This window comes from Protobothrops mucrosquamatus, unplaced genomic scaffold (assembly GCF_001527695.2).
Source record: "Protobothrops mucrosquamatus isolate PMUCROS unplaced genomic scaffold, P.Mucros_1.0 scaffold2114, whole genome shotgun sequence".
In the NCBI taxonomy this organism is placed as follows: Eukaryota; Metazoa; Chordata; class Lepidosauria; order Squamata; family Viperidae; genus Protobothrops; species Protobothrops mucrosquamatus.
Window position 1 is genome coordinate 48658 of NW_015388215.1, and position 14692 is coordinate 63349.

Sequence of the window (14692 nt, forward strand, 5' to 3'; positions counted from 1 at the left end):
CTCACAAAAAAACCTTAAGTGTGTTTAACACTAATCAAGTTTAGCATCTTGTATAAATGTAGTTGTTTGGTCTTTAAATGACCTACTTAAACATGATACACAAAACAGCAAGAGACTGGTAAAAATGGAAGAACATTTATAGGGTGTGCAGTTTAATCCCTGCTTGATGCACAAACTGCAGAATTAAAGTATCCCTGGATAGTTGTATAATCATTGTTTAAAGACTTCCAATGAAAGACAGCCCACTATCCCTCTAGAATCAGAGGTCCCCAACCTTTTGGCACCAGGGATCAGTTTTGTGGAGAGAGGTTTTTCCGCGGACTGAAGAGTGTGTGGTTTTGTGTGCTGCGAAGGGGCTTTGCTTGTTTGTGTGCCCCGGTTGCTGGCAGGCCGCAAAATAGTACTGGTCCATGGACCGGGGGTTGGGGACCCCTGCTCTAGATAAGAAAGTCCTAAATTTCCATGTTTCCTAAGCTGTGCACCACAGCACCCCAAGGCGCTGCGGTGAACTCACTAATAGTTCTATTTATTAAATACGGGTAGTCCTCAACTTACAACCATTCATTTAGTGACTGTTTGAAGTTACAATGGCACTGAAAAAAGTGACATGATCATTTTTCACACTTACGACCGTTACAGCATCCCAATGATCACATGAACAAAATTTGGACACTTGACAACTGGTTCATATTAATGACGGTTGCAGTATCTTGGGATCATGTGATGTACCTTTTGTGACTTTCTGACAAGTAAAGTCAATGGAAAGCTAGATTCACTTTACAACCAGGTTACTAACAACTGTAGTGATTCACTTAGCAACTGTGACAAGCAAAGTCATAAAATGAGGCAAAAATCAAAAACTGTCTCACTTAGCAATGGAAATTTTGGGCTCAGTTGTGGTCATAAGTTGAGGACTACCTGTAGTAAAATATCCTATGTTTTCTTGATGGATCCTATGTCGTCCTTGTGATTTGCTCCAGTGCTATGCTGTAGAGTTTGGGAACCTCAACCCCTTTGCTTTTGTTAAGAATCATAGCAAATTTTTTTTTGCTCTTTTCTGATGTTATTAAAAGGAATAAGCTCTCATGAGTTGCAGGCTACTCCATAAGATATGCTTTCTCTTTATGATTGTTTTGGTACCATAGACTAGCATGCTTTTCTCTCTACAATGTCTAAAATAGAATCTTAGAGATCCTACGGGAAGGAAAGAGACCTTGGAGAGCTTCATGTCCAACCATCTGTCCTGGGAAGATCTCCTTATGCCATTCCCAGCAAATGGTTGTCCAATCTTTGTTTGAAATCCTCCAGTGATGGACCATCCTCAGCTCTAAAAGGCAGGCTGTACCACTGCTTGATAGCTCTCATGATCAGGAAATTACTTTTGGTTTTGAGTTTGGCTCTCTCTCTGCAAAGCTTCCATTTTGAAGCTCACTTTGAATCCCCTATCTTGTAACTTAGATCTTCAACATTTAATCCTGCTTTAGGGATAACACAGAATAACAAGCCAACTCTTCTGAACAGAACCAGGCATTGTGCGCTACAGTGTGACAACTACGGATGCAGGCATACCAACTTCCCACAAATCAAACTCCCATACTAAATTATTACCTTTTAAAAAATTAAAGGCTGATATCTTGCAAGTCATCTAGCTTGAAATGTTGTGTCAGATAACCCAAATCTCACAAGATTTGAGGCAATTAGTTTTTAAGGGAGCTTGTAGAAGTTACTGACCCCCAGGGATAGAAAGATGGACTAACAGAATAATAAAGCACACTCGGAATGACTTATGGGGAATTTTGTTGCCTGCCAGAGATATAACTTTGAAACCAGGATGTAGGTATAGTCCTCAAATTGAGAAAAAGAGATCTCCAGGGGTTGCCAAGAATAAAACTATTGAATGTAAAACATTTTTACTAGTTTCTAAAGATTCTTTATAGTGCATGCAGCTAATTCTAAAATGGTAGTTGGAAAAATGCACGTGGGAAAAAATATATTAATATTATTCCAATTTACAGGTTTTGCAGCTGGGCCTTCAAATTTAAAACAGGCCCTGGGGTTAGCCTTGGATCAGATTAAGCCCAGTCAAACATTTATATATAATCATGACTGTTTAGCAAAGGCTTTTCCTCAGTAAGGAAAAAAAAGACAGCCCCAAGTGTTTAATAAAGGAAATAGAAGAGGTTAAGAACCATCACGCTGGCCAGTAAAGGCATCTGGTGAATATTAGACATGTCAGCAAGTCATAAAAGAAGCCAGTTCATCAAGAACATTCCATTTATATATTGCTGACAAGAATAACAGCAGAAAATGAAAATATGAGAAGAATAGGGAGACGGGGAAAACATAGAAAAAAATAGTATATGTAGTTTTATCAAATTAAAAAAAACAAGGTAATTTAGAATACTGTTTTAATCTGGCTTCCACCGAACAATATGTCAGTACCAAAGAAACATGGGTGAATTATGTTTTCTTGATGGATCAGTTCAACATCTTGTTAATCGTTCTCTTCCCCATGTGTAATAACGTAAACAAGATTCTTGTAATCAAGGTAACCGGAGGGATCTGGAGGAAAAGCACTGAAGGTCTGCTTCACCTGAAGATGATGTACAAAATAAAGGGTAGAAGGGACGTATGGGGAGAGTTAATAATTGCAGTTTCCATATAGACACAACAAACCCTAACCAAGTTTCTAGTACTTAGGGACATAATTCATTGTTCACACTTGGAAGAAATGAAGTGGTGACAGCAAAAGTATTGAACAAGAATTTACTGCAGGCGGTTCAAGGTGGAGTTAGACAAATTGTCAAATGTGATTTTGCTAGAAAAAGCATGCCCACCATTTTGATTTTTTTTTCATCTTCTGCTTTGAACTGAAAAGGGTCAGCGACTATTAAAAGTTACGATGGACATCCCCCCCCCAAAAAAAGGAACTTATGATTCGATTCTGGAGTTCTGATAGTGGCACCACACACAACCCGCAATCACATGAGCGCATTTCAAGTGCTTGGCAATCGTCTCACTTTTACAGTTGGTGTTGGTTGCAATGTTCTGCATCCACATGATACAATTTACAATGTATTTTGCTAGAAACTGGGATTTGGGGGCAGTTTTCAGCTAAAAAATCTATATAATGCATTGACTCGCTTAACGACCATGGGGTTTTCTTAACAACCACCCACAAAAATATTATAAAATCAGGTTGGTCACGTGCCTTGACTTATGACAGTAATGACTTATGATTGAAATTCCAGGCTTACAGTTGTAAGTCAAGGACTACATATATTACTAATAATGATCACATAGAGGCAATAAAACTGGGTTTCACATGCACACTGGTAGCAATTGCGATGAAAATAGAGTATGTTGATTGAGATGGACAATCCAGTCAAACACAATATGCTCTAATAATGGGACAAATTTCAGATCTGTGTATTATTAGGAGAAAAAAAACTTATATGAATGTACAATGTGGTTACTCTAGCTTCTTGCACAGATATTAGCAACATAAGACGCTAGAATCTGCAATATTCCTATATTAAATTCTAATAGTGCAAGTTAACATTTTTAAATGGTCCACTTCTTTTTCAGTTTCAAATCTTGCAAAGTGTAGGCATTCTGACTAGAAATCTCATGGGATTTTAGCCAAAAAAACCCAAAATTTCACAAAATCCCACTTAAGACGGCACAAAATTGCAAGATTATAGGGGCACATTTGTCAAAATTGTGTGAAATGTTGCCATTATATATACATGTATATACACATGTATAGATAAAAATAACTTTTCAAGATTAATGATAGTTAGCTAGCTATAGAGATATGTCTGAAAAAAAATGCCAGTTCTTAGTGTACAGTCTATTTTGGTTGGTTGGTTGATTGATTGATTGTCATCCATTTGTTGTGGACTGTTAGCCCCCACATAGATTTTCTCCACAACAATCTTTTCTAATATGGTCTTTCAGGTCTTCATATGGTATACTTTTGGTTAAGTTCATCTCAAAAAAAGGAGTAAGTGTAACAAAAAAAGGCAAGAAAAATTATTGAGACTTCTTCATAAGAAAAAGCTAAAGTATTTGGGATCCTTCAGTTTAGAAAAAAAGGAGTACAGTACACTCTTCCAAAATGAAAAGAAGTTTAAAAAATCTATTCCTTTCTATGGCACAATGCATAATGCATAAGAAATTTCAGACCCTCCTACTCCAGATTTGTCTTGATGAGTGACCACCTTTGTTTAAAAACTTCTAAGAAAATAAAGTCCTTTTTCACGCACAGGAATGCATTTTGTTGTTGAACAGCTTGTAATTTAATGAAGTTCTTCTTAAAGTTTTATCAAATATATTAAGCAGAGATTCAAAAGCCATCTCTCATGGATGCTCCCATTAAGTATTTTTCAAGCTTAGCAACTGTAAGATGTGTGGAATTTAAGATGTGTGGATTTCAACCCCCCAGGATTCCCCCAGCATGCTTGGGTTGAAGTCCACACATCTTAAACTCCACACATTTTAAAGCTGCCAAATTTGAAAAATATTGAATGGAACCATGCATGAGAGATGGATTTTGATCCTTTCCTTTCCTTTCCTTTCCTTTCCTTTCCTTTCCTTTCCTTTCCTTTCCTTTCCTTTCCTTTCCTTTCCTTTCCTTTCCTTTCCTTTCCTTTCCTCTCCTCTCCTCTCCTCTCCTCTCCTCTCCTCTCCTCCTTATGCCATCCATCTTGTAAATTCACATGATTCCTTCCCCCCCCCCATGTATATGTATACATTCCAACTAGGCTGTGATGTTTGTGTCATATATATGTGGGTATATGCATAATGGTATTTTTTGAGAGCTGAATGCAATGAAATTTCATTTAATGTATGCTGACTGGTGTACATTTAAAGTGACAATAAAGATTCTATTCTATTCTATTCTATTCTATTCTATTCTATTCTATTCTATTCTATTCTATTCTATTCTCTAGAGGGGTGGAGGGAATAACAGCCTTTGAGAGACTGTTTATATAATCAGAAGCAGCTCTTCCCATGTATTCTGGAATTACTAAATTCTCCTGAAAAATTATGATGCTTTACATCACGTTTTGACCATAAAATCCTTCCCAGCAATTCCTGCCACGAAAATTATTCTTGCCAAATAAAAAGAAAAAATTATGTTGGGTGCATACAGTTTGCATGTAAAAGTAAACCTTACCTCTTCCTCAGTGAACCGGTCTGCCTGCGTCATGAGCACTTCTTTCATACTGTATCAAATAAAACACATAAAGTAAATAAAGTGAAGCAAAATAAAATAAAAAAAATAGCAAAGGTTACTGGCCAAGTTGCTTTATCAATGCAACGTTGTCTCTGATACTAAAAGGAAATTGGTAGCTGTAAATAGTACAGAATGGGGTCACCTGATCCCAGGACACTGCAACCATCATAAATATGAGTCAGTTGCTGCCTGAATTTTGATCACATGGCTAAGAGGAGGCTGCAACAGTTGTGTGAAAAATGGTCATAAGTCACTTTTTTCAGTACCGTTATAACTTTGAATGGTCACTAAACAAACTGTTCTAAGTCGAGAACTACCTGTACATATGCAGTGTGAGTACAGAGAAGAGCAACAAAGATGATTAGGGGACTGGAGGCTAAAGCATATAAGGAACGGCTGCTGGAATTGGGAATGTCTAGTTTAACGAAGAGAAGGACGAGGGGGGACATGATAGCAGTGTTCCAATATCTCAGGGGTTGCCACAAAGAAGAGGGAGTCAAGCTATTCTCCAAGGCGCCTGAAGGCAGGACAAGAAACAACGGGTGGAAACTAACCAAGGAGAGAAGCAACCTAGAACTAAGGAGAAATTTCCTGACAGTTAGAACAATTAACCAATGGAACAACCTGCCTCCAGAAGCAGTGAATGCTCCAACACTGGAAGTCTTTAAGAAGAGACTGGACAGCTATTTGTCTGAAATGGTATAGGGTTACCTGCCTGAGCAGGGGGTTAGACTTGATGACCTCTAAGGTCCCTTCCAACTTTATTATTATTATTATTATTATTATTATTATTATTATTATTATTATTATTATTATTATTATTATTATTATTATTATTATTATTATTATTATCACTGAACAGTGCAAAAAGGAATTATTCTCACTATATTCCATGTATCATATGCTATAAAAAGTATCCCTCCCTCCCTCCCTTCCAAACTGAATGGGGAAGGATAACGATGGCTAGGAAGTTGAAGACCACACACCTTAAAGTTCCCAAGGCTGAAAAACATTGAACTTGAATGATATCTAGTCTGTTGCTTCCTTATGGCCCCACTCTCCACCCTTTCCCTTCTTCACATCTCTGTACTCAAATAAATATACCACTTAAGTGACTATGTCTAATGTATGTGTATAATAATAATAATTATTATAATAATAATAATAATAATAATAATAATAATAATAATAATAAAGTTGGAAGGGACCTTGGAGGTTATCGAGTCCAACTTAATGTGTGCCATTGTGCCCACAGTAAAAAAATGACAATAAAGGTTATCTGTCTATAGTGAAGTGTATTGAGTCTATTAAACTCTCATGCTCCATAGTCCATTTGTTAATCTTTAAGGTGCCACCAGATTTTTCTGACATTTTTATTTCAATTTCTTTTTCAGAATGTTTGTGCCTCTTTTAGTTGCAAGCGAGTAGTATTTTTGGGAAAAAAAACTTCTGAGGAAAGAGGTAGGTGGGGTAGGAAGGGGCAAAGCAAAGATGAATAAATGCAGCTCAGATATAATCCTAAGCATTTCACATCTTGGCATATAAAGAGGCCTGGGGGGGGGGGGAATCCCTGTACATTTTCCATTATTTATTTTATAGAGAAACAAAGATGCAGATTTTCCAAACAGAGGACTTTCTGCAGTTATTGTTTTCCATATTATTTATTTCCCCAGGGGTATGAAAAGAAAAGATGTCCAACAAGAACAAGATCACAGATCTTCATAAGAGTTTCATAAACAAGTGCCCGCCCAATGTCCTTGATGTCACACACCAGATGACAGGATCTGCAGTCCCAGCTTCATCCAGTTCCAGTATTAAAACAAGATTGGTAAACCCTACAGGGCTACTTAAACAGAAATGGAAACAAGTGGGTTTCGTTAATTGGGATGCTGCTTCGAGAAGGACTTCATGGGGCCAATGACATGGTATTTCATGTCTGGATAGGTGCCCAGAAAGACTTCAAAGTGTTTAGGTTTCCATCAGATGCCTCCCGAATTCTTAAGGCCTAAATAGATGATAAATCAAATTGCCTAACATAGAAGCAAATCTGGACTGGAGCACAGCATTCTGCCATTCTTCAGAAATAAACCTCCCATTCTTTTTTTTTTCTTTTTTTTAACAAATTTTATTAATTTTTTCAAATAAACATGTAAACAAATAGTACAAATATAGTGCATTTCATTAGAAAAACAAACACATAAAAAGCCTACTCAGTAGGTATTCAGAAATAATCGGTGCCCCCCCCCGCATCCACACTCCCTCAACCTTCCTACCTACTTCCCTCTCCCTTCCTCCCCCTCTTAACCACCACCTCTCCTCTTTCCTCCTTTCCAACTATCCTACACATCCCATCACCTTCTTTTCCACCACCTCTGATGCAGTTTAGGGGTACTAGCCGATCATCCCCTCTTCTTAAAGACAAACATTTACATTATATTTACAAATACACCAAATTTTATATAATTCTACCCCTACATCCCCTTCCCCCCCCCCCCCGGACTTCCCAGAACTGAGTACAGGGATAAATACATAACATCCCAAGTCTAAATTAAGCTATCCATTCTTCATGTCCCCAAGGTGCTTTTTCAAAAGACAATTGACTTTGTTTTTCCTTGAAGATTATTTTGCTTCTCATCCAAGAAGCTTCTACAGTTCTTGGATGAGAAGCAGAATAACAGAATAACACAGTTGGAAGGGACTTTGGAGGTCTTCTATCTAGTCCAACCCCCTGCTCAGGTAGGAAAATTTCATTTGAATGTATGCTGACTAATATTATTATTATTTATAAAAATAATAAAAGCAAGGTAAAATTCTAATAGATGAACTGTTATGTACATAGGTAGGAGGTAGAATCTTCTTCAAAAAGTTTTTACTAAATATGTTTTGAAAGCTCATTAATGAAATTGCCCTTATTATTGAGAAGTGCTGCCATGAAGGAAAAGTAAACAAGGAAGTCAATTCAAGAAAAATCCACATGTCGAAATCAAAATATGTTTGCTTTCGATATGGACCTCCCATCCTGACATATAGAAAATACTTAAAAAGTTCTTTCCATTGTGTCACTCCTAACATTTTCTTCTCTTTATATGCTATATCAGTTCTCGGTTCCCCTGTTATTTTTTTAACCATTGAAATCAATACAGAGGGTGCGAGAAAACCCCAGATTGTGAGATCACTCTTGGGCTTATAATTTAATTGATTCTTTTTATTGTCTGAGTGAAAAGTACAAATTAATTAGATTTTTATTTTTGTTTTAAAAAACCCAATCTGTTTGATGGTTCTCCTGTTATGTGTTAGCTCCATCCAGGGCCCTTGCCTCATCCTAAAACAACAAGATGACTTAGGCAATTGCTGACCTTGTTTAACAAGACAGAAAACTCCCATAAAATAAACTGGCAGAAAATGTTGCAACTATTCTAGTTAAGGATAAAAAAACTGGTCCTAGGTAGGAAGAAGAAGACTGAATTCCCAGTGCTAAAAATTACTATCCTCTGCATTGATTTCCTGTTAGACAGAAAACTGAGCATCCCTTTAGCTAATTAGATAAGACAGGAAGCAAGATAAAGGAGAATTCCCCCCCCCCCAGAGTGCAGAGGGATATTCCAGGCCCTAGAAATAGGCAGGTTGATGGCTAAATTTTGAGCAGTTAATTTCCAACCAAGTCTGTTTGGATTCAGATTTGTGGGACTCTTCTTATGGCAATTGAAGCATTATCTCTGAAGAAAAGCAGAAAACAAATAATTGCAGTTTTGTAGCTGCTGATGTTCAACTATGCTTTGTGCCTGATTTTCGGGCTCATAAATATAGATACCCGAGGAGGATGGTGCATGCATACAGTTAGTCCTGGACTTACAACCACAGTTGAGCCCAAAATTTCTGTTGCTAAGTGAAACATTTGTTAAGTGAGTTTTGCCCCATTTTATGACCTTTCTTGCCACCATTCTTAAGTCAATCACTGTAATTGTTAAGTTAGTAACACAGTTGTTAAGTGAATCTGCCCTCCCCACTGCTTATCAGAAGGTTGCAAAATGTGATCACATGACCTCTGGACCACTGGACCTTGTCATAAATATGAGTCAGTTGCCAAACTTCTGAATTTTGACCATGGTGATGTTGCAATCTTTGTAAGTGTGAAAAATGGTCATAAGTCGCTTTTTTCAGTGCTGTGGTAACTGCGAACAGTCACTAAATGAACTGTTGTAAGTCGAGGACTACCTGTATATGCATGTATGTGTGGGTGTGTGGTGGGTACATGCATATCATCTGTTTCAAATCTTCCAAGTGAGTCATAGCTTCCCAAGCAAGAAGTGAAAATATCTCCAGTGGAAAAAATGAAATGCTCCCAAAAGGAAGTTAATAAGACAAACATTCCTATTAAAAGGTCAAACATCGCCATTTTGAGGGGGAGGGGAATTATTTTGCTATTGCCATTTCTTGCTCTTAAAAAAAATAATATGGAAAAATTCTATTAATTAATAGCAACTCTATCATGAACAGGACAAATTCTCCAAGAGATGAATGAGGGGCTCTAATAAATAAATAACAATTAGATCCCAATGTCAAAATGGTGCTGAATGTCAAAATATAGTCATGGAATGGATTTGTAAGGATCAATGTTACCCTTAGGTCTAACAAGTAAAATGAAGTTCTCCTGTGGTGATGAACGAATAAAGTTGTTAGCAAATTTAACTAGGTTTATAGGGGGCTGGTTGCTGCTAGTGTGATCATTCCCAGAAACAGAAGCCCTGGATTTATTTATCATATACTAATAACACATTTGGGTGTCATATTAATGTAGCTTTCCCCAACCTGATGCTTTCAAGATATTTTGGCACGATAAACCCAATTATTCCCCACTGGCATGTGGTTGGGAGTTATAGAAGCTGTGCTCCCAGTCCACCTATAGGAGAAGAGCAGGCAGAGCCTGGGGGTAGAGCCAAGTGAGTAATCAGCTTAGAATCATTACATTTCCACAAATGGTCTAAGTCCAACAGCTCTTGAATTCCACTGACTTAATCTAGCCCCAGTTTAATGCTGATCATTAGTTGACTAGATTCTTGTGTATACGCATGAGCAGTAAATCATTTTAACTGGAACTTAATGTATGGCCCTGATTCATTATGCCTAACACCACCTGAAGGATAGCATAATGAGGAAGGAGTCCTTATTTATTTATTTTAAACATGCATTAAACTACCTATGAGCAGATTGTCTATAAATGTAGACTTTTATGGATAAGTGTAATGAAATACGGGGCTCATTTATACAGAATACAGTAGGTTAAAAATGATAACAGTAATATTTTTTTGTTTGTGTTTTGTTCTTTTTTGTTGTTAATTAAAAAGCAATAAAAATAAACATAAAATATGCATTAAGCCACCTAACTCTGAAGGCTCTGTGCAGTGCACATATTCAAATCCTGCTACAAGATGGAACAAAATAACAAACAATTTGTTGTTGTTGTTAATTGCGAAGTCGTGTCTGACCCATCACGACCCCATCAGCCAAATTACCTTTGGAAAGCCATGGTTCCGTAATAATCTGAATGCACTGAGCATTGAATAATCTTTGAGTTCTCCTCTGCTTTAAGCTCTATATTTAGCTTTCACGTTCTTTCTTCTTCTGATCTTAATCTCAATGCGCTGAAAACTTTCAGTGGCCTCAGAAATTGGACTAAAAACTGATTCGTTCTCCGTGGCGATAGATTAATCTGTTGGAGATCTCACTGAAACAAGGCATGATACTACAGACAAAATGCAGACAACAGAAACAACAATGGGAAGGGAAGGGAAGGGATTTTTTGTAAAAAAAAAAAAAAAAGTAAAGTCAAATACTACTTACTAATCTGCTTTTATGTAACCTTTTCCTTCTCGATCAAAAACTCTGAAAGCATTCAAAATGATTTCTTCTGGATCCGTGCCTTAAAAAAAAAAAAGGAACAATCGGATTCTTTATACTCTGAATGCTTTTTCTGCACAGGCATTAACGGCAGACATATTGAACGTGCAATGTTTGATTATTATCTTTTACTATTTGATTCCTATATCTTTGAGGTCTGGCAACTGAAAGCATGAATAGAGTCCACTGAACAATGCCATCTAAGATAATTCAGCCAGTTCTGCTAAGGCAAATGTTTGCGGGTGTTCGTTCTGCACTTTTCAATCATTTGGGATATGTCAAAAAGGGAAGCAATTCCAATTTTCTGCAGCAGTGTTACTACTGCTCAGACATGAGACAGCACAATCTGCCACTCTTGTATCTTGAGTTTGCTTTGAAAGCATCTTCTTCAGTGGTGGGATTCAGCCAGTTCGCACCAGTTCAGCAGAACCGATAGCTAATTTTTTTTGTTGCCCAGGCCCAGAATGGACTTCCGGAAACGGCATCCACACAGAGAACCGGTTGTTCACATATTTGAATCCCACCACTGATCTTCTTGTCATTCTCTAGCAACTGAACCAAGCACCCCCCCCCTTTTTTTTCCCTCGTGAACATCAGAATCTCCAGTTTACCCAGAGGAAGGGTCAGCCCTGTTGCATAATGTCGACAACTAACTAGGGAACCAAGATTCCAAGCTATTGTTCCACTTCTACAAATGTCTTAGAAATAGATGCTACCAGCATTTTTGGAAGTGATGCACGCAAGCAGCATTTGACAGATAATATTCCATCCCTTGGATGAGCTGAGAAAAGGGCAGATAGGTGAATGAATAAATAAATAAAACTACTTGATTGTAACTTTTTTTTTAATCTCCAGAAAGTGTTCAAGACCAGGAGAGAAAGACAGTGTAGACTAAATGTTAAAGTTGATTTAACTGAAATGAATTAAATATAGTTCCCATTATTATTCCATACGTATTTAATGATTATCTTTTTCATTTTTTTCAGAATAAAAATTTGTGAAAGCAGAACAGACTATCCTTTAGAAGAGTGATAATAGCTGCAAAATAACAGCTGCAAAATAATTCTGTGTGTTCACAGGACAGAGGGCCTAGTAGTTCCAGAAACCGGCTGCCAACATCAGTACCCGCTGGATTAATGCCTTGAGAAAATATAACAGACTGTTTCCTCCGATAGTCTTCTTTTAATCTCTATAGCACATTCCTTGGAAAGAAATACACACAAATACATGTTTGTGATGTTCCTGGTTCTTGGCTTCGAGGTGAAAAGGTCACTTATGCCTTTACAGCTGCAGAAAAATGACAGTTACCCTATCTGGCAGCAAAAATCTGGGTTAACTATTAGGGGACAGCAAAGAGAACATAAAATCAACTTTGTTCTGCCCCTTGAAGGCTGCCTGAGTTTTGCAAATAACAACAACAACAACAACAACAACAATAATAATAATAATAAAGTTGGAAGGGACCTTGGAGATCATCGAGTCCAACCCCCTGCTCAGGCAGGAACCCTATACCATTTCGGACAAATGGCTGTCCAGTCTCTTCTTGAAAACTTCCAGTGTTGGAGCATTCACCGCTTCTGGAGGCAGGTTGTTCCACTGGTTAATTGTTCTGAAGTCCAAGTAAATTATATCCACAGCATTCCTCTGATCCACTAATTTTGTCACTTGGTCAAAGAATGCAATAAGGTTTGTCTGGCATGATCTGTTTTTGACAAACCCATGTTGGCTTTTAGTAATGACTTTGTTTGCCTCTAGGTGTTCGCTGATTTAAATAACCACCCAACCAATGGGACCTAAATCTGAAACACCGTCAAATCAGTTGTTAACAATTGCTTCCCATTGATACTCCTGGTGATTGAAAAGTTGTTAGGTGCTTTAGAGGATAAGTATATTTATGGTAAGTAAACATGCAGAGTCCTATAATATGATCCATGAGTCTTCAGAATTTAGAGAGTTATAGATTCCACATAAGTGAACATAATTGCACGTGAGCTCCACAAGATTGGAAAAGCTGAGAGTAAGTTGCACAAATACCTTGTGCAAGGTGAGGGAGATAAGCAATTTTGTGACTGCTGCCCCATGCCTCATTTGAAATAGAATGGCATGGCTTGTTGCACAGTCAGCTAGATGCTTCAACCGGATTTTGCATTTTTAGCCACCTGTTGAGTTGTTCCCGAGGACCTGCGATAGGTAGATGCTGTTTGGTGGTGCTTGAAGGTGGAGTCGCAGGATGTCAGCTGTTCCAAGTAAAGCTGCCTTTTGCAATTGACTGATGGTGACTTTGTCAATGCTGGTGGTGTTCAAATGATGCTCCGTAGGTTGTGGGATTGCACCCAAGGTGCCTATTACTATTGGGATTATATTTATTTTCTTTTGTCACAGTCATTCTACTACTATTTTAGTTGTTCTATGGCATTATTATTTTTATTCCCCTCTAAAATAATTATAAACTAATTAATAACAACAATGAAGATCAAAGCAGTCAAAGATAACAGGAGTTATAGCACTTTATGTGAGATAAAAATATATAGCCTGATTTATATATTAAATAAGAATTGAGGTCTTTGAACTATGGTGCTGGAGAAGACTCCTCTGAGTCCCCTGGACTGCAAGGTGATCAAACTGGTCAGTCCTAGAAGAGATCAACCCCGACTGCTCTTTAGAAGGCCAGATCCTGAAGTTGAAACTCAAATACTTTGGCCACCTAATGAGAAGGAAGGACTCACTGGAGAAGAGCCTAATGCTGGGAAAGATTGGGGGCAATAGAAGAAGGGGACGACAGAGAATGAGGTGGCTGGATGGAGTCACTGAAGCAGTAGGCGTGAGCTTAAATGGACTCCAGAAGATGATAGAGGACAGGAAGGCCTGGAGGAACGTTGTCCATGGGGTCGCGATGGGTCGGACACGACTTCAACAACAACAAATATATTAAATAGATGCTGGTTTCATTTTTTAAAATATTCATTGTGCTTCATACTATAATCTTATCCTTTTGCCTATGGAGTCTGTCCAGAAATGGAGTTTACCAATATTTATAAATAAATACATACAATCTGATAACTTGAATCTGAAAAGAATAGATGATGCAGGATATATAGAATATAGTTTGAAAATCTGGGGAGCTGCTGCTAAACAATACACAATACAGTTCTACCAGAACCATGAGAAACACTAACTTAATGGGAAAGTCCTTTACACGTTCATGGAACGTAGGCTAACACTGGGTATTATGTGTAGAGCAGGCTGGCTGGGGAATTCTGGGAGTTGAATTCCACAAGTCTTAAATTTGCAAAGGTTGGGCACCCTGGTGTAGAAACTCTGACACCCCACAGATTGCTAAATATATATAACTCAGGGTAAAGTCAATTTGGTTTATTTCCTGCTTTGTGGGCAGATTTCTCCCCTGGCAAAATTATGTCTAGATTTTTAATGACCCATCTAGACATTTCTGGTTTGTTCAGCAGGGAGGATGAGATTTATATATATATATATATATATATATATATATATATATATATATATATATATATATATATATATATATATATATAT

General features: G+C 37.6%; 1 protein-coding gene across 1 annotated transcript in view; it reads right to left on the reverse strand.

Annotated features, from left to right (window-relative positions):
• Nucleotides 1-2482: 2482 nt before the first annotated feature.
• The window catches only part of LOC107294827 (myosin regulatory light chain 2B, cardiac muscle isoform-like), a 22744-nt gene continuing 10534 nt past the window's right edge, over nt 2483-14692 (reverse strand). The window contains exons 4-6 of the mRNA XM_015824093.1: nt 11084-11162; nt 5183-5231; nt 2483-2593 (exon numbers count right to left, since the gene is read on the reverse strand). Of these exons, the coding sequence (XP_015679579.1) occupies nt 2495-2593; nt 5183-5231; nt 11084-11162 (227 nt within the window). The 3' untranslated portion in view covers nt 2483-2494. The remainder of the gene's footprint in view (nt 2594-5182; nt 5232-11083; nt 11163-14692) is intronic.